The following is a 20,933-nucleotide window of genomic DNA, read 5'->3' as shown; positions in this document are numbered from 1 at the left end:
AAAAAGGAAACACACAAAACCCCAAAACCCCTATGCAGGATGTTGAGTCCTTTCAGGCTTTGAGAAGTGTACAGTAGTAGTACAAATATGATACAAAACAGCATTCAGGATATTTCTTATCTGCAAAGCAGATTTAACTGCCTCAGTCTTCATCTGAACAAAAGGCCGGTATTCTCAAAGGCTACAAAGAAACCACTCATTTCGGTGCTGCTTAAAGCCCTGGCTACAATGACTTTTCTTCTTGCCTAAACAATCCCTGCACAGAATCCAGTTTCAACATCACAGGAAAAAATCTGGAGTGACTTCACTGACTCAAATTAAATTGCTTCAGTTCTTCATCCATGCAAAAAAATGTATCTCAGAAGTTAACTCATTATTTTGTGAGCTTAGAGACACATCAAGTCAGAGAGGCTTTATGTAAAACCACATGCACCTTCATGCTATAAGCACAGCTCCTGTTCCCAAACTTCTTGGCTTTCCAGCTTGTAAACTCAGAATGTATCATGTAGCAAACTGACTTTCAGAAATGGTCTTCCTGGCTCCCACTCTATGCAGAACTGACTTCTAAGATTTTATTGATAACATAAAAACATCTTGTTGGCTTAGCCCTGACCTTTCTTCACAGTCCACTGCACAGAGATTTGCCACATTCTTAGTCAAAGCCTTTAAATTCTTCTCTGCTCTGGGTGCTGAGATCTTATTTTGCACATGTTGCTAAGAAGCCTCTGGATGTGGAGTGATGAACTTCTAGACAAAAACTCGTTGTAGGGAGGATGATAAAGATACATTATGACATGTTTATTTGCCAAGACCTTTGCAGTCAGATGGTCATTTATTTTAGACCAGGGAAGATGTGGAATACCTAAGAAGTACAGGACTTTATCTCATTCCTCCTTCTCCGCATTCTGTAGTTCTTGCCATATTGCCACCATATGCTGATCCCAGATGACATCTGCCAACAAATGTAGTCCCTCAATAAGGCTAACTAAGGCGTTTATTTTCAAACGTGGTCTTTGTTTTTCAGGGCCTTATGCAGAAGAATGTCTCCAGTGGAAGCTCAACAAAGGAGAAAGCACCATATTACAGTAATACACCCCAAAATATATTGGAGATGTGGCCACTCCCTGAAACAAAAGAATGACACCTAATACCTGCCCAAAGACTTCTGCAGCCAGTAGAAACACTTCCAGCAGGCTTTGGACCAGGGCCCTTAATCTGGAGAACATATTCTCTAATGGCAGAGGAATTGAAAGGTTTGACTGTATCATGTATAGTTGGCCCAGTGGTGGCAAGTGTGCATGAGGCAGATTCCTTTCCAGACACCACCTCAACAAATACACTTCCAGCCAGAGAAAATTAGGTTTCCCAATACAGTGTGGTAAATAATGGGACTGCAGCTTGGAAGAAGGCAAGTTCCTTCAGACACATGATATTGCTGTAACTCAGACTATGGCCACCCTCATAAATATCTCTTTTTCCAGATTTTTTGGGGTTCTTTTCTTCCCTGATTAGCAAGGGGAATGCTAAACTTCCAAATACATGGCTCCTAACATCAGGGAGAAATGCAAGCTGGAATGGGGGAATTCAGATTCAAAGAGGGAGAGAAAGATCAGGCCCCCAACAATCTGTTGCAAGCCCATCTAAACTAGGCAAAAGCGGCTCACTTAACTCCCTTGCTTTGTACACTGTATATTCTGGCAGGGAGGCCTCTCAGTTCCTATCACACCACCAGATCAGAATAGCAGATTGATTTTCAAAAAAGATGGAACTTGTTCCCCCCCTCAAAGACCTAGAGATGTGTGTCTACTGCAATACCCTGCCATCATGGGCTGGATAAACATGCAACGAGCACAAGCGAAACCTACAGACATCTTTCAGCAAACCTCAGTGTTGAAATGTGGCTACTTCACTTCCAAAGCGCGCATCAAGAAAAATCTGAGCATAAAGCAGTGATTGGCACAAGACATACAAGCCCTTGCTCTGCCAGGGAGGCCCAGAGCCAACTGCAACAGCCAAGAAAACGGGGTTGGATCTCTTGGAGATTGGGCGAGAATGAGAACATCAATAATCTGCATAGAAACAACACATCTCCTGACTGTTTACAATGTCTTACATGTTGGAGAGTACAATATATCATTTATCCTTCCCTGAAGGCAAATATCCCTTATATCCCCTGCAGGCATTTGAAGGCAGAAATGAACTGCCAGTGGACCTGAACCTTGGCATCCATAAATCTTGCTTACTAGGCATTCATTAAGTGCTCTGCTTCACTATTCTCTAGTCAGCTGGATCAATTCCTGCACCAAAGCCTCAAAGCTCAAAGGCCAGGAACTATGATGCAAAGGGCTGCCCCTCCATAGTCAGGGAGAGCAGAGATGTCTCTCAGCTCTGCTAGTCTGGGCCACCCATGAGACCAAGCAGAGATGGGACAAGAAGCAGCAGCCTGCCCCAGGCTCTGATCACCACTTGTGCCATTGTTTCAACCCACTGCTGCATCAGAAGAGGCTGAATTTGCAGCATTGTTTTTACGTGCTGTTTGGAAGATGTAAAGTTTTGCAGGTGTTCTTTCAAGTGTACATCTTGGCAGTCCAAGAGATCTTTATGATTGTTTGCCCAAAGCCCAAAAGAAGTAATTTTATACATACTGGACAATGCCCACTCAAATAAGCAAGGACTGCTCTCTCAATCTGGGGTACTGGAGATCAGCTGTAAACACAACTGCAGGCTCAGGATTAATAAGTATTATTTTGCAGAAGCCTTCATCAAATAAGTGATTGTGAGGTGCTTTCTGACCACTTCAAAAGAGTCAGTGCTGCCTACACCTATTAGTTCTTCAGCCTTGTGATTACAAAGTTCACCCACAGGGTTGGGGGATTTTGTGGATTGTTTTTTCTTTCCACCCCAAGGAATGAAAATCAACATGTTCTGATTCCTATCTTTCAATCATCACTATGGTAAAGATATATTGCCATCACTATTTCAGCTGAGCTAGCTGCTGAATTGCAAATGCTGTAAGTAAACAAAAACTAGTAAGAGAAGGAACTTCAACAGGCTTAGCTTGCCTTTTAAAATTCAAAGCAGGGGTTTAAAAGAGATGAAGCCAGGGAAAACATTGGATACTAACACCAGCCAAACAGGGAAAAATAACGAAGTTGCAAGCCTGAAAAACTGAAATGGAAAGAATGACAGATTTACTGCTGCATTTGATGCACATAACCACCAATAGACTCTCCCCAGGAAGTGTTGAAATTACCATCACTAAAATGAATCCAGAAGCTAAAAATTAAATTATCTTTCCCAGAACATTCCAATTTGGGCTTTGGCAACAACAGATGTTTTAATACTCTAAAATATATGCACGCGCGTGTGTGCACGCATGCACACACGCAACGCACCCTCGAGTACAGTATCCTCTTTCACGCGAGACCTCCCTCTTAGCTTTCACAAAGTCAGACTGAACTCACGGTCATTCTGCAAAGTCTCTGCTTCAAAGTCTCTGCTCAAATGCACAACTGTCAGATTAAGCAATCCATAAGGAGTCTTACAGCAGCTCCAAGTTATGAATGAATGGTTATTTGTGAACTTGCCTGTCAAGACAGATGCGGTATTTGTCAGAGCAGTGTGGGTTAGATAGGATGGGAAGGAGCCAAACAAGCAAAGTGAAAGGTCAGTATGACAACATTTTCCTTCCCCGCCCCTCCTCAGTTTGCCTAAAACTATGCCACAGCTTTTGCTGAAGTCCAATACAGTAGTCTATTTTTATGCAACTTACCATGCTTATTTGAAAAGCAACATTCAAGCAAGAAAAGCAAAACAAAACTGAGCAGAGGGAGAGAAGAACAGGAACATTTTGATGCAACAAAGCTATAGCAGAGGGACAAATCCAAGATTGGCAGAAAACAGCTTATCTTTAGAAACATGGTGACACTTGAATCAAGACCACCCTGTGGAAGCTGAAATACAATGCATTGTTTTCCTTGTATTAAAATGTAGTATTACAAGGATTACAGGTTAATTCATGTTGGAAGTCCAATCACCAGCTCAAAGCAGGGTCGGCTACAAGGTCAACTTATGTTTTATAATTTATACAGTTATTTTTAATAACCCAAAGTCAGCACCACACTGTACTAAGTGTTATATTTATATAACAACAGAAAGAGGCTCCCTTCCTAACGGGGATTCAGAGGGGAAAAGCTTAGCTCTACAAGGAAGAGCCTCAATACGTCAATGAACATCACACCTGAAATGAGAAGCACTCCTCAGTCACTGTCCAAATTAAAACCTGAAAAAGGGAGAGAAGTTCTGAAGACCCTCTCCACACTCTCTGCCACAAATCTGCTGCAGGGGTGCCTGTGAGGTCCAGCATCTCCTGGAAACCAAACATGGATGCCAGAGAGCCCAAACAACACAAGATGCATTTCAGTAGAGCCTGTCTGTTCACAGTGAACAAGCAGTCTCTCTGCACAGCTGCCTTAACTCACCCAACAAAACCTCCAACACAAGGAGCCAGAAGCTTTCCCAGTGGCATGAATGGCCATGTTCCCTTTGGAAAACCTGGTTGGTTGAAAGAATGCTCTTTTATCCAAAGAAGCAACTTCTCTACTGCGGACCGACTTGCATAGCACCAAAAACATGTAAAAAACTATAAAGACCAGACAGGTCTAACAAAGCCAGTCCTGTGCCATTCGAGCTAAGAGAACCACAGCAGTGAAGAGCCTCAGGAGTAATTCATAAACTCAAACACCACAGGTCACACTGGAAGGAGATAAAACACAACCCTTGACACTAAGGGTTTTTTTCCCCAACATTTTATTGTCTTGTTACAGACAAATCTTTCAGTTTCTCCTCTGTACCTTGCAGCTGTATGTTTTGTACAGTTGGGTGCCCAGCTGCAATCACTTAACACTGCACAGACAGCAAGGACAAGCACGGGGGAGATGTTTTAAGAAGAAACATTGCTGCTTCAGATTGACTACTAAAGGAAGCCAACTGAGAGTGATGCTGGAGCCAGGCACTGACTAGCCACACACTAAAGGGGAAGCAAGCAAGAGCCCGTGGTGGAAGGCAGGGTGTGAGCTTTCCCTAAACAAATGACCAAGCCAATCCTTTTCATCTAAACAAACCAGCAGAAACATCCGTAACACATTATTATACTAAGTAACACCTGGGGAGCGTATCATCCTCAAGCTAAAAGCTGCCTGCTTGAAAACCTGCTGTATGTGGTTTCACAACAGGAACGAAAAGGTTTGTGTATCTTCACTCATGACTCATTTTGTCACCATACCCTGGGGTTCTTCTCTTTATCCGTAATACAGGAGCAGTCTAGCACATCAGTGCAAAGGCAAAGGAAGCAGCTGCCCAACAGGGCCAGCCTTCTTCAGGATCACTGAAGAGTTTCTTCTTTCCCCTCTAAAACAGGCTGTAAAGCATTTCCTTCTCACAGGGCTCCCATGCCCCATTTGTAGATTCCAATACAGTGAGAGGGATTTGAACTGTTTGGCTTTGTTCATCCCTGCAAGTGCACCATAAACTGGGCCCCAACCCAAGAAGCTAATTAGGCATACACAGAGCCTTAATGCTAATAAGCCTGTTCATGTGTGCGAAGCTCTGTGCGTGTTTCAGGGCTGTGTTGAAGAAGCTCACCGAGAATGACAGCCAGTTCTCTCATTCATCCATTTCCTCAGCACTGGTGCAGACAGGAATCTCAAGCTGACAGCAAAATGCTGGAAATAGTAATTTCAAAGCAGCACAGCCATCCTGATGGCCACTACAGTCCTCATGCAGAGTACCAAAGAGGAGCAAGGCTAAAACCAGTATCTAATGAAGATGATGCTCTGCTTTCCTCATTCAATCACCTACTCACAGTAGTCCTACAAGTACAGCCAGCAAGAGCAGCACAAGCTCTGGGCACTCCCTGCACATCTCCAGGCATGAGAAGAAGACAAGGGCACATTTCTAGAAAGGTCTCTGGGACTATAAAACATTCACACTGTCAATGGCTGGAGGGTGGGGAGCAGCAGCGGCACTGCTGCATATTCACCAAATGGGCTTTTAAGCACGGGAACAGGCTGCCCAGAAAGCGGCTGACTCACCATCCCTGAAGGTATTTGGAAGTATACCTGTGGCACATAGGGACAAGGCTTAGTGGTGAACTTCACAGTGATATGTTAACACTTGTACTCAGATGCCAAAAAAAGTCTTTTACAAACTAAATGATTCCACAATTCTGTCAAATCCTCTCACTCACCAAACTACAGTGAAAAGTACCTCTTTCACACATACACAAGAGAGAAATTCCAGGAGAGTTATGGAAAGAACTTGGGAATATAGCCCTGTCTTGTAGCGCATCTGACCATGCAGTATTAAAGAGGGGGGTCATGGGTATTTAGCTTTTCTGTAGGCTTCATCTTCTGGAAGGAACTCAAGGACCATGTATCATTCCAGACTGCCTCTTGGACCTTCCCCCCTGCTTCCCAGCTTTGCACCCTGCTTACAGTAAAAGTGGCTGGTGATTCAGAAGCCAGGCAGGAAGCACATGTGGTGCTGCCCTTCATTAGTGCACCAGAGCATGTTATTTTATTATCCCTCTCAGTATGTAGAGGACTACTGTCTAGAAAATTACCCTGTGCCTTTCTAAAGCCATTTGCAATTTCCTGGGGTTTTCCACCTACGAAGACTGCATTAAGTGTCATTCCTTATGGAATAAAGAACTGTTCCACCCACGTCCCTCCTTGGGAAAGCTTTCACATTGCTTCAGGTGCTGTCTGTAATGCAGAGAGTATGCCTGGCAAACACCTCCTCCTCCAAGAGGTGCTCCAGAGCACAACCATAGGTGCAGCCTAGCTAGAAAGTTTTAAAATAAGTTGTTTCTTCTGAGTCTGTTTCCATATAATTAATAACACGGGAAAGCCTGTCAGGTTAGACTCTGTGTTGTGCTAAATGCAAACACAGGTGAGTTGTTAACATTGTGGTAACGATGCAGTCAGTGCTGGGAGCCGTCTGCAGGAGCTGTTCTGGTACCCTGAAGACAAGGAACCCACGTATGTGTAATTGCTGGTAAATTGAGTCCTTGTGGATAAAGTAGAAGCATGTCATTGTGCCCTGCCAGCTTATAATGTTGTCTTTCATGGGGCAAATATTCAGCAGAAGGCAATATTCATGGGACAGAGCTCCTGAGAAGACTAAACCTAACCACCAGCACAGGATGGAACCCATGGAGGCTCTTTCACACTAAGGTAGCTTAAAATTAATGAAAAAACAGACCCAAACCCAGAAGAACTGTGTTTTCTTAGGCTAATGAGTACTTATAAATCTATCATCAAGAATACAGAAAACTTAAAAATTTACCTGCATTGGCCTTGACCTATCACTGCAAACCAGTTCACTGACTGTAGTAAAAATTGCTTTGAATGAAGATGATAGAATGGGCCTTTGCCTCCAAATATGAGTGCTGCCTGTTTTTCTCAAGTACGCCTGTTGTTCATTAGCATTACAATTCACAATCCTTAATTGTGTTGGCATTTAACTTCTGTTTACTCTCACTGCAATGGCAATCATCACCTAGCTTAAGTATCAGGCCCTAGATATTCAGTGAACAACTGGTAAGTAATAAGCTTCTAATATGATCCAGCGTTCACAATAACCAGTTTTAAGCATTTACTCAGGTAACTTTGCCTAGGCACAAAATTCCCAAGAACTCTGTGATGTTGTGCTCAGGGAACACCATATCCAACCTTCCTCTTTAAACTCCTCTGAAAAACCTCAGATTCTGCACTTAGGAGAGACTGACTCATGCAGATGCATACTGTCCTGAGCACAAGGCATGCTTGACAGACAAAAGCTTTCTGCTTTTTCCAAACGTCTTTGTAGTATTTTTTCTGACACTTCTTTCGCATCTGCTGCTTTTGGATCATGCAGTGCCTGACTCACTGAATTTCCACCTATATCTCGATGTGTCCTTAACCTCAAGTGGACTCTCAAGCCAGAAGCCCCCTTAATTCCTCAGTGCAAAGTATCAGTAAACCTTAGCACAACTTTAGTTTGAGCCTTAAATTAACAGCATGTGAAAAGATTAATATGAATAATTTCAAAACTAATCAGATCCCTTCTTTAAATGTTGACACAGTATTATTTATATCCCATAAATACCTTCTTGACTAAAATTCATCCCAGGAGATTGGCATCTTGCCAGTTCTATTCATATTTACTGTATTTATACAGTACAGTTGGCCAAGGATAATATTTAAGACAAAATATGCCTTAGGGTATATACAGTATCTCTTATAGTTTTCCTTTTAAATCTCCTCATTGCTAAAAATATTTAGTCTGAACTTTACAAAATGCCCCACGAAGACCTATCAGTGATCTGTAGTGATATATTGCTGACTATGAGTATAATTAGAGCATATTTGTAATACTTGGGTTGTAGTCAGTTTCTGAACATTAACAACTTGTGGTAAAAACTGAACCACTGATCTTTCCCATGCCTGCCTTCCAGCAGCCTTTGACCTCCAGTGCATTCACACTGATCCCCTTCTCCCTCCTACCACTCTCCAACACAGCAGACACTGTAGAGTTAAAAAAATCCACTCTGAAATGCCTAGGAGAAAGTCCCTGCGGCCGCCAGAGCTGCACTTTCAATTTCTTCCTTTAAAATATGGTGGAGTGATTTCTTCCTTACTGTCTTTTTTGGAAAGGTTCGCTCCATCCAGCATAACTAGAGAGCAGTGGAAAAACAGTTAACCTACTTACTCAGATGTTAGCGACAGCCCTCGCGCAGTAGTGCTGGATGTGCTGCAAGCTGGCCCTCAGATCCCAAACGTCTGATGCACTCTGTTGGTAGATACCTGCAATCTCCTTCGCTCTTCCAAAGCATCTATCAATACTTCAGACCAAATCTGGCCCCTGACAACGTTTTAAAAATAGATCCTCTTTTGCCAATACCATCCAAGTCACACACCACAGATATTTTAATTTTCTGGGAAGTACGCAGCTGCATTTTGGACTATTGGTTCTCTGCAGTCTGCTGAAGCAAGGAGAGAGGACAGATGTGTTCAGGATGGATGCACTTTACAATTGTAGAGACTCTGCTACAGGGCCAACTCCCCAAACCAAAGCACTACTATAGGTCTTCCCAACCTTTGCCCATAGGTACTCCTCTGCCCTGAGAATGATCTACTAGGTCTCAAAAGGAAGTGCTGACTTCTACCAAAACCACCAGCAAATAAAGTACATCAACGTGGAAAACAGTCATGACTTCTGTGTTCTTGCTATGGCTATGAATTATACTGAAGTGCTTTGCTCATACCCACTTGGCTCCAAATATGAGGGATTAAAAAAAAAAAAAAAAAAAAAGTATTTCTTCCCCAAGGGTAATAAGGGTGGAGTGTATTTATCATGGCTATTAAGAATGGTGCCATAATTACAATAATAAAATGGCTCTGACTGCCAGGATGTCCTGTACCTGATGTTGTCATTTAAGACTAAAGGAAAAAAGGGAGGCAGCTGCATGGAGCGTGGGGCTCAGATACCTTGGCTGGCATCCTAGGACTATCCCATGCAAGACAGAGCAAGCCCCAAAGCTACAACTTGCTAAACTAAAAATAAATAAGGGGAAAATGCAACTAGAAACTCTAGGATAAAGTTACCAAGATGGCTGAATTATCTATTTAAGCAAGAGCTATGTGCTTTTGAGAAACAGACAGCAAGTATATAGGGCATCAAGTGGTGGGGGAGGGAAGCGAGCTAAATGAAATGACTAGGGACTAGCGTTGGTTATGTGAACGGTGAAGTTATTTTCTGCTTCTGGTATTTCACTTTCCTCAGTACGATGATGATATAGATTCTTTTAAGGCAGTACAGTGCTTTCTCTTTATTTTTTTTTCTATGCACTTAAGCTTCACTACCAAAACAAAAAGGCACGTCATTATGATTATTAATCACTCTAAGTGGATTTGGTCAGCACAGAGCATTTGTTTTTTGGTTTTTTTTTGGTTTTTTTTTTTTTTGCGCAAAACGTGGCATGGATCAGCAGAAGGTCATTAAAAACAGCAAAAGGTAGACGGGCTGAGACAGGTTCCAAGAACCGAAGCTACCCAGAAGGGAAAAGTTTTTCTGTACCTGAAACGAAAAGTGCCCACGAACCGAAAGGGGAGGCTAGTTAAAGTGGGAAGAGGAGAGAGGACGTCTCTGTCCTCTCTGAGCACATATGCGAACAGCAGTCTGCGGGACAGTGTTCTAAAGGGAACAGACAAGACGAGCTGGCAGATGTTTGGTTTTTTGTTGTTTTTTTTGGGGGGTGTGTGTGTGTGTGTTTTTTTTGTTTGGTTTTTTTTTTTTAGTTTTTTGTTTTGTTTTTTAAAGACTTCCTTTTCTTTCAGTTATGGAGAGATGGAAACCTGCCCGTTCCAGACACTCCAAGGGAAACAAGAGCAGCGGAAAGATATTGGCTCTTTCTGGAGGCTGTACACGGGGCTGCCGGGGAGCTACAGCCGGTGCTGGGGCGGGAGTGGGATCCCGGGAGGGGGGAGCTCTACTCAGGTACGTGGTGGTGGCAGCAGAGGTACCCTGAGGAATTCCTGGGTGACTTCAGAGGGGTCTAGAAACTCGCGAGTCTGGGGCAACAGGTGATCCCCCACAACATACCCACCCAGTCATGTATACCCCGTCACCTAAATTAAACCCTAGAAGCCTCCACATAAGCGATGCTGAGGATGACAAGAGAGCCGAGCAAAAGGCGGAGTACGATGCTTGGGGGTGCTGCTTGAAGGTGCTGAGCACCGCTAACCCTCGGGGGTGAAATTACGCACACATGCACAAACGCAGAGGACTTACTTTCGGGGTGAAAAGGCTGCATGTCTATTTTGTAAACTTCTTTGGCATAATACTCCTCGTCGCTCCTCTCCCTCTCGCAAGTGGCAGCTCGGTGGTTGGCTTTTTCCTGCAGCAGGTCCCTGGTGCTGTTGTAGATGGAGATGACCTCCGGGGGCACCTCCTCCGGCTCGGGGTACTCGTCCGGGGGGCTGGTGAGCTTCAGTTTGCTCAAGATCTGCCCCCGGATTGCCTCGATCCTCTTGCGCATAAACTGATCCATGTCGAGGGTGCTGCAGGTAGACAGGCTGAGAGCCACGGTGGCCAGATCCACGGTGAGGAGCACGCTCAGGAGATAGCAGTGCATTTTAAGTGTTTAAATACAGCGCCCCCCCAACCAAAAAAAAAAAAAAAAAAAAAAAAAAAGGGACTTAACGAACGACAACAAGAAAAAAAAAATCAAAAAATAAAAACGGGATCTGTGCAAACAAAGGGGAGATCTGCAGACAAAATGCTCTTAAAAACCCGGCTGCGAGGGCGGCTCGCAATCGGAAAACGCACGGCAGGCGCTAGTGAAAAAAACCACCAGCAATAATAATAAGAAAAAAAAAAGAGAGAAAAAGCAAGTTGCTACAATTAGATAAAAATTCGGGAGTGAAATGAGCCGGACAGCAAAAAAGGAGGACGAAAAAAGCCCCCAAATAGATACAACAAACCTGCAAATCAAGTAAATGGCAGAGAGGCTACTCTCAGCGCGCTGTAAAACAAAAATGTGAAGGGGGAGGGGGGAGGAAAGGGGGAAGGAAAAAAAACAAAAAAAGAGGAGGAGGACGAGAAGGCGCAGTGATGGGTATCACAGGGCGCTGCCGCAGCCGGCAGGGAGAGAGTGGCGGCGCGGCGCTGAGCCCCGCCGTGCGCCCGCGGCGCCCGACGGCTCCCGGAGGGCAGCGGCAGCGGCACCGCCCCGCGCCCGGCGGCGCTCAGCCCCTGCGGCGGCGCGGGCGGGCTCCGAGAGCCGCGCACGTGTGCGCCCGGCGGCGCCGAGCTCCGGCCCCCGCGCAGCGCCCGGCGCCCGCGGCGAGCGGCGATCCCTCGGCCGGCCGCGTCCCGCAGGCTGCTGCGTGCGCCCCGCGCCGCATGCACCGACCCACCCCCGCCCGGGCCGCTGCGCGCCGCACAGCTCTTCCCAGCTCCCTCCTCTTCCTCCTCCTTCCGAAACGCCAACCCCGCGCCGCAGTCAGCGAGGCAGCGCCGCCGCGCCCCGGCAGCCTCCCGCGGGTCGCAGGCGCGGAGCCGGCCGCCCGGGGCTGGCCGCAGCGCAGCGCCGCTCTCCCCGCCCGCCGGCCTCCCCCGCGGGGCTGGGGCTGGCCCCGTCCCCGGAGGCTCTAGCGCTCCGCCCGGCGCCCCCCGCCTGCCGCCCCCGGCCCCTCGGCTCTCCCTGCGCGGAGGGGACGGGTGCCAGCAGATAACATCACGGCCGCGCAGGGAGAGGGAGATTTATACGATCTCCCCGCCCCACGTGCTCGGCTCGCTGCGAAGTGACGTGGAGGGGCTGCAGGAGCGGAGGGCTCCGCGCCGCCGCCCGGCTATTTATTCCTCTCCGCGCCACCGGCGAGGGACTTGCCGCAGCCCGGCCGCTGCCGAGGTGCCTCAGCCTGGGGCAAGGAGAGGCGAGGCAGCCCGGAGCCGAGAAGAAAAAGCAAGTCCCGCCAGGCTTTTATTTTACTTCTTTATAAAATAAAGGCTTTAGTGCTTCTTGTACCTATTATTAAAGTAATTGGGCCAAATAGCACTCTGGCGTTAGAGGAAGAATAACACACTCTGGGACACTGCTCAGACGCGTTCCTGTTCAAGGTTGCGGGGCACTCTGCCCGCTGCTCTGTCACAAAACGCTCTTCGGCACTGCCCCTCAATTTCACTTCCAAGTGTGTTTTGGGCAATTCTCGCTGTTTCCCGGATACCTTGGTAATCGGTACTACCGGCCAAGGAGAGAGAGACGACAGATGAGGAGGATTTGGTCTTTCGCCGAGGTCTTCTCTCCTGTCAGAAGTGTGCAAATACATCCTCATCTGCACTTGACAGAAACTCTCAAGACCCAAATGCTCTGGCTATGACTGTAATTCAATTTTTCTGCTGCCTCTTTTGGCCAACAAACATCATAGCCTCCATCCATACCCTACTCTGCCCCAGGGAAATCACTCCACAGTCTACTAGGCATCCCTCAACTTAATGCCATAAAGCTTTTCCTTTACAGTTCATTTATCACCACCATACATTAACTTTAAAAAGTGATCAAGTAGCCTTTTTCTTTACTCTCACCCATTTTAGCTTTACATTCCCTTCTGAATTAAGTTATCACAGATTTTACTTGCCATAACTTTCCAATAACATCATCCTAAGTGGGGCAAGGCTGTTTTTGAAGAACCTCTATTTTCAGAGATGAAGAAAGATGTACAAAAGGTACTCAAAGGGCCATAGGTGTTCCCAAGAACAGTTCAGCCATTGCCAGTGGTATTATGGGTAAACACACACAGGAGAAAAGAGGCAGCATGACTGGGACCTGGAAGCACACTGAGAATCACGCAAGACACAAACCAGCCAAACACCACCGAAGGCTTCCTCCAGCTGACCACACCTCGGGAATATCTTCTTTCTGCAAAATTTTCAAATGTTTTCCAAAGCTGGAGAATGCCAGTCCCCAAATTAAATGTGGGTTTTTCCTTCCCAGTGAGGAAAAGTGCTTCCTGAGAGCAGCTGTAGCTGTGTGCTAGGGTGATGGAGGCACCCAGCAGCACGGAGCTGCCACACACAGTTTGCCTTGGCAGGGCTCTGCTGCAGGGGAGTCTTGTGCCAACACAGCCAGCTAACCTCAGACTGCTGTGGGTACCAGCGACGATGACATTCTCTGAGAGATAGAGGAGCTACGAAAAAATATTTTGACAACTACACACAGAGACTCTAAAAGCAAACTTCTTTCTTTACCAGCATGTAGGTATGTACAGCCCTATGCGCAACCAAGATTGCATCCTCATGATGCAAGAGTTAATAGTGCTTTCCACCTAAATTCATGAATTCCTGCAAGGCCAGATTAAACCTCTCTGCCACAACATCACTCTTTTACTGCTGTACATGTCAATGTCCTCCTCCTACTGACCTCAAAAACACAGCTGCAGTGTCAGGAATGGCAACGTTTCCAAAATTACTCAAATAAACAAGCAAGCTCAACATGTAGACTCAGCTGGTTTCACTTCTGCAGCACACCTGTACAAAACCAAGGGGACAGTTCCTCGAGCTGTTACATCTCACAGCTCCACTGCTAGCCAGCTGAGGAATCAGCTCTGTTACATGAGGTACCTCGACCGCAAATACTTCTAAAGAAAAGGGTTATTAAATTATTTCCTCCAAAAGCTACAGCTGAAACCATGAAGGAATTCCTTATACAGCAACTGCAGCCCTGTAACACTTGGCTTTGCATGCCACTCACCTTGAGGGCTTCAGAACAGTGATTGGGACAGTGCTGGACAACCTCCTCAGGCAGGGAACTCAACCCCATCTCTCAGGATCCCTCTGCAGACACAACCCGCCAGATTACAAAGTGTTTTGATCCTTGAAAGTTTATTATTGGTGGGGGAAAAAACCAAAAACCCAACCAACCCAAACTTTGCAGTGTCCTTCACAAACCCTGAAGCCTTAGGGATGCCCTGCTGGAAGCCATCAACCCCCATGTGTTCAGTGCCCAGCTGGCCATGCTGCCCATGGGGCTGCAGGGGGTCCAAGCTCCAGAGAAGCCCTCCTTGTAAGCTGCCAGAGATCCAGCCAGGCTGACAGCAAACCAGTCCAACTAGATTTTAAAAGTTGCTGAGATTCCTTCTGATTTGGCAATGATTCCTCAGTGTCTTTTAGACCATCTAGAAAAAAAAAAAAAGAAAATAATTAAGATAATTTTGGGGTTTGCTCTCATCTGAGAAAAACCCTTTGTTTCTCTTCTGACCCTTTTATTGTGACATAGGGTGTCAGGCTTACCCAGGTGCATGTCTCCATTTTGCCTCACGACTGCAGCAGAGCAGGATTCCCTAAAACTTCCCAACATCACCATGGTGATGTTTTTGCCATGCAGAACTTCCCGGGCATGCATGCTCCATTCCAAAAGCCCTGGCCACTTGGACTAAATCCCCAGCAGCTACAGAAGCCCACCACACATGCCTGAGCTGCTCCAGTTTGCTCCAGGAAGGGACACCTGCTAGCCAAGTCATTCAAATACACATCCACATTCATAAACATCAACTTTCCATTATGTAATCTAAATGGAAAATATCTGGAACATATACATCATGATAAATCTGATCTTAGGTCTAAAATCTCCCCCTTGCACATTTAAGGAGGCTTTTTTGCCACAGAAATCCTGCAAACTAGACTCAAACAGGTGTCATTTTTTACCCTGCTAAAGTGAGGAACACACGGTAGAGGCAAGCAAAAATTGTCAGAAATGGCAGAACTAAACTGCAGGCACTCAACAAAGCTGGATAAAGTCTTATATCACAGAATTCAACTATAACATGACCTTTTACAGAGGTAATTCTGTTTCTACATTCTACTGTTAATTTTCGTGACTATTATCCCAATTCTGGCTTTGTATTTTGTCTTGCAAAGCTTTTTCGTTTTTATTCATTCCACAACAGCTTTTACTGATGACTACCTGTTAGTTTCAAAAGTTGCTGGGATTATCAGACACTGAAGGCTAACACAGTTTACATTTATCTCTTCCCTGTGCCTCTACGAAATGGCCTTGTCCTGTGGGGCTGCTGTCAGTGGAAGCCTTGTAAGTAAAAAAGTGGGAATGGGAACTTAGCGTGCATATGGGGAAAGAACAGAACTTATCTGTTTTGGCGCTTTTAATTCAATACAATACCGTCATTTTACATATTCATTTTTTTTTAATAAACACTAACTGTTTATTAGAAAAACAGGGACACCTGGAAAGTTACTTCACGAAATGTAAAGGTTTCATGTTTCCTATTAAGTTAAAAATTACGTGGTCAGGATTTTACAATTTGTGGTTTCTTTTTAGATTGTTTTGGTTATACGCAAATGCGCTGTGCAAAATACAAAGGCAATAATCTTTCTAAAACTGCTGACGACCAGGCCATTAAGTAAGGTGGCTGGTCACATTTCATAAACTAAAGAATATTGTTGGAAGAGGAATAACTTTTTAAAGTTAAGAGGTGACTTTTGTAAATTCTCACACTGATGACGAGTGCAGGATGATTGCACAATTAATTCTTTGTGGCACGCACAGAAATCTGCAGCCATAACTGTGTTTGTGTAGAATCTCAGTCATTCAGATGCAGGGTGCTAGGGAAAAAAACTTTTGAATTCTCCTTTTTATAAAAATACACGTATAAAGGGTCAACTCGGAGAGCCAAGGTGGCACCTAATAAAGGTGAGGCAAAGAGGAGATGACAAATAATGGAAAATTGTAATATATACTATAATAAAACCTTAGATTTTACTGTTTATTATCCTTAGAGAAGTAGAAGTCCATACCTCTGTGCTGCACATTTCATTAGTGTGCGCTGTAACGCCTGGATGAATTTGAGAGCAAACCCTGGTGACCTTACTAACGCAAGCAGCCCCACTGGCCCAGGATTGCATTTCACACAACCACAGCCCATTCCTGCAGCACTCATGTTCCAGAAGATAAAGGCTATTTTATAGAACATGCTGTTTGACACGCAAGACTGCTACCCATATATACACACATGTAACTACTTGTCAACTTGCAAATCAAAGGTATGCTTCTGATATATATATAAAGAGATAATTTATTTGTGTGAGCCAGAACTTCTTTTAAATATATATAGAACAAATTTAAAACAAGACTAAGAACTATTATTTCAATATTTATTTATGGACACACATACATTTTTGTATATTTATAAATATATGTATTCATACATAAATATCTATATACATAAAAGAAATTATTGTTCCTATAAATAGGTTTAATAATTTCAGTGGAAACAGTCACGAGTAATCAACAGGATCTGATCCAAAAAGCCATTCAGGTGTCATCTCTGAGAACTTATGGAATGGCATCATCTTCCACCATCAAGTTGAGAACACAAAGCTGTAATGTCCACACAGCAGTGTATAGTCTGTGTTTAAAACTGCAGCTTAATAAAAGACATCTAGAATGCAATTAACCCCCAAAAAACTGCTACCAAAGACCACCAAAAAAACCCCCAGAACAACAGCACTGGAACTTTAGACAGGACCTCAAATCAGAATGACTAAAATCTGAAGGGGAAAAAAATTCTTATGGAAAAGAAGAAAAGGGAGCAGAAAGGAACATCATCATTAGTTTGTATTTCAGTGCTATGTTATTCTGCACATTTTTCAACTCCTAAAATAGGTTCTCTCCAGTAAAGTTGCGCCCTGTACTCCACAGAGTACAGCCAGACATTAGGGGTCTAAGCATCAATAGCCTAAACCCCATATCCTAAAAACATACACATTTCCCATTAAGGCTGCACACATCACTGCTGCATCCAATGAGGTTTCTGCTTCCAACAGTTGATTTCCAGTGCTGAATAAGTTCAGATTCAAGTCTTCATAAAAACTTTGCCAGAGAAATTTCCCCATGGTTACATCTCCCAGAGTTTGATTCCCTCACGTGCTTTCCTAAACCTGCATGTCAGCCTTGAGGATGCCACACTAATCTTCTATGTATCATTCCAGTTTTAGTCTATATGCCACTGAAGAAAAGGCCTTCCTTAATCCTAGCACCTGTGGTTTTAATCACCACAGGAAATCCTGTTTCCACTTAAGTCAGTAAGACTTAAATATCAGTAGAGGCAAATGATCAGATTCACTAACTAAAAATAAAAATAATTAAAATAAGTCAGAGAAATATAAGCTCAGTGGTTCATAAACCAGAGGGCCTTGCCATCTACTTATAGCAAGCATGACAAAGTAAAGACAGTAGGGTAAAAGTCATCCCTTTAATCTCAAGGTTTGAACTCGTGACCTGCATCTCCTTCTCAGAACTACAGCTGTTGCCTTCTATTTCTGAACTGCACAGTGATGATTTGGGTTATACCCCATTAAGTAACACACAAATGATATCTGTAAACATTGGACTCCTAACAGAGCATCCACTGGAGCTCATTCAACAAATTAAAACCATGTAACTCAAGTTAGAATGTGCACCCAGACTGTGCTGTTGTTATGTGTATAGCAAGATTAATTGGCAGCAACTTCAAAAATGGGCCAGACAGTAGTAATGCCATATTTAAATCATATTCTGCAGCTACAAAATCAAATAGCTCTAGGTCTGGGCATCCTGACTTCTTCACAAGCTGCCTATGCCATCTGCACAGATGAAAAGCTCTAATAAGCTAACACAACTTCAGAAATGTTTTTTCCCTAATGGTTTTTAAGCAACACGTGTTCAAGAACATCCTAGAAAGCCTACAGAAAGCAATACATTGTTTCTTATTTCCTCATGAAAAAAACCCAAACCCACAACGAAGCCAGACGTCATGCAGTACCAAGCTTTTGTGCTGCACTCATCAGATTAGTGTAGAGGTCTTTGCCTCTCAGCCTTATACATTTTTAAATCAATTTTCTATGCCTGGTTACTGTTATCAATGAATGCAGTATTCCTGAATGGCTGATCAAACTACATCCTCCCAGACAGATGGTTTGAGCTTGGTGACTCCATGTAGAATTAGAACAGAAAGATCTATTTCTGTATTAGTACTTTTGATCCATATCCAGATTATTTTTGAGCTGGATCTTGAACAGGCCACCTCTGCAGAGTGGCAAAGATGTTCAATATTTTCTTCTGAATCAATGATCTTTTAGATGGGAATGCAATTAAAGTAGGTTACTCCCCTGGTTTTAGCTGGGCTCTAAGTACCAGTCTCCAAGCTTCCTCATTGGATATTGACTGACAGCTGAAGTGCCCCCTCTCAAAAATTCCAGTATCATTTGAACATCCACCTTATCAACAATTAAATCAGAATGTAAAAATGCCTCCAAACTGGCTGCAAACGTGCATCATACCCAGCTCTCACATAAAGGACCCGAGTCCACAAGCTCATCCCTGCAGTCCTGTGAAATTAAAAGCAATTACTTCACCATGAGACAGATACTCCAGCAATGTGCTTCAGCAGTAACTGAAGTGAATGAGAATTGAAGACAACAGCCTGTGTCTGGGAGGCACAATATTGACATAGAAAGTTCAAGTAAGAAGGGAAATCTGTGTCTATCTTCTTCACATAAGATGTGTTCCACTTCTTTAATTCTAGGAAATGCCACAAAAATTTAAAATAACAATCCAGCAGTTTAAAAAAAAAAAAGGTAAAACATAGCAGATGGAGAGAACAGCAGTGGCACTGGCAATCCTGGTCTGACCTGCTGGTTGCAGTGCTACAGCATCAGAAACATGTTCAGCATTTTGCAAGGCCTGACCAGTCCCTTTCCAACACAATCCACAAGAAAGAGTATCAATATATCACCCTCCCAATTTGATCAGTGTTCACACTGGAAGTCTATTTATACTTGGGTCTCATACATTGTTTTAGCTGAGTAATGCATCCTTAAATTGAGGATTTTGTCTGAAGTTCTAAAAAATCTCCAGTGTTTTTCTATGAATCATGAAGAGACACTTCAGAATTTTTTGAAGTCTTTTCTTAATTAAGGATAATCATAAGGATATACCAAATTTCAGCAGGTACTGTCAAATACTTCACTCCTCTTAAAAATACACCATATACAAAACCACACTGTTGTTACCTTTTGTACAAAACTACACCATTGCAGCAATATTGCACTACTGGGCAATGTGAACCTCTCTTGAAACTTGTTGGGGTTATAAGTGAGGATTCAGAGTAGCCTGTGGTGCAGACTGACAATGTGTGTTTGATTGCCCTTCTCCTCCAAGCAGCCCTGTGAGGTGTGACTGTGAGGGCGCTATGGGAAGGTATGGCAAAGGCTCAATTACCAACAGCTCAGGGGCTCAGGTCTCCAGTGACAGTTTTTATTCAGCTGCCTGACCTCAGGCACCCTTTCTGAAATGGACACAGGCCAGCTCTTGTCCCTGGACATAGGTTACCCTAAGTTAAAGGCTGCTTCACTGCCCACAAAACTTGCAACTTAAAAACCAAAGAAAATCCTCTTGAGATAAACTGTACTCAACCTGAAAGTCAATGCAAATCCACATAATCAGGATAGCCTGTCACTATCTTGTTGCTTGAATGAAGCAACACTTTTAAGCTTTTCTGTTCTGAACAAGATGAGAATGTCCTCCTTTATCAGGATAGAAAAGCAAAGTTCAAAGCAAGAGAGTGATTGAATAGCTATGAGCCTTAAGTCACAATCTCCACGACTATATTCATAATTCACTTTATAATGGGCTCATAAGTGGCTAGTTGAATCTTTAAGTATTTCAGATTTTAAAATTATGGCAAAGAAGCCCATTACCTTCTACTTTTGCCTACCACACATGATTTAAAGAACTATTAACATAACATCAGCAGGTTTTATATTTAGCAATTTCTTAATTATGGCATGAAGTTTCTAATTAAGAAATGTAAGCAGCTTATCTTGTGCGTGAACTGTTTCTGTTAATTTATTCAGCTACTTCTATGAACACTATGTATGTAAGAAATCCTAGTGGTATGAAAACCTCAATGCAAGTCTGATCCTGGCTAGCAGTTCACAATGACCACCACATTTACTGAAAACCGAGTGAAGAAAACAAGGAAAATGTTATAAAATGATGCTCCAAAAGTTTATGCACTGGCCTGAGAGTATGGGCTATTGAACCCACTGTGGCATTGTGAAGAAATAATGCTTTTTATGAGTATTCCTGAAATAACCTTCCAAAGTGCCTCTTGGAAATTGCTTGTGCTTGTGAGTTCACATCCAAAAGCTTGAACTTATTTAACAATTTTGTATCCAACAGGTTAAACACATGGGTTTAAGCAAAAATAAGTAATTTCAAGGGATGGAGCATTACACAAACACAAGAACCTTTTGTGTTGAAGGTATTCAGTTTGACTGGAGTTTCATTTTTAACATATCCCATAAGGCAGAAAAGCAGTCGAAAAGATGCATTT

General features: G+C 43.7%; 1 protein-coding gene across 2 annotated transcripts in view; it reads right to left on the bottom strand.

The window, feature by feature from the left end:
• Positions 1-11,837, bottom strand: part of TGFB2 (transforming growth factor beta 2) — a 60,918-nt gene extending 49,081 nt beyond the window's left edge. Inside the window, exon 1 of one of the 2 annotated variants that reach the window (XR_005256353.1) lies at positions 10,834-11,837. Coding sequence is in view for 1 of the 2 variants with exons in the window: in XM_038132217.1 (XP_037988145.1) it covers positions 10,834-11,176 (343 nt within the window). In the remaining variant the exon portion in view is untranslated. The remainder of the gene's footprint in view (positions 1-10,833) is intronic. The other variant, XM_038132217.1, reaches the window with a different exon arrangement.
• Positions 11,838-20,933: the final 9,096 nt, after the last annotated feature.

This window comes from Motacilla alba, chromosome 3, assembly GCF_015832195.1.
Source record: "Motacilla alba alba isolate MOTALB_02 chromosome 3, Motacilla_alba_V1.0_pri, whole genome shotgun sequence".
Classification (NCBI taxonomy): domain Eukaryota; kingdom Metazoa; phylum Chordata; class Aves; order Passeriformes; family Motacillidae; genus Motacilla; species Motacilla alba.
This window is presented reverse-complemented; position numbering and strand designations above follow the sequence as displayed.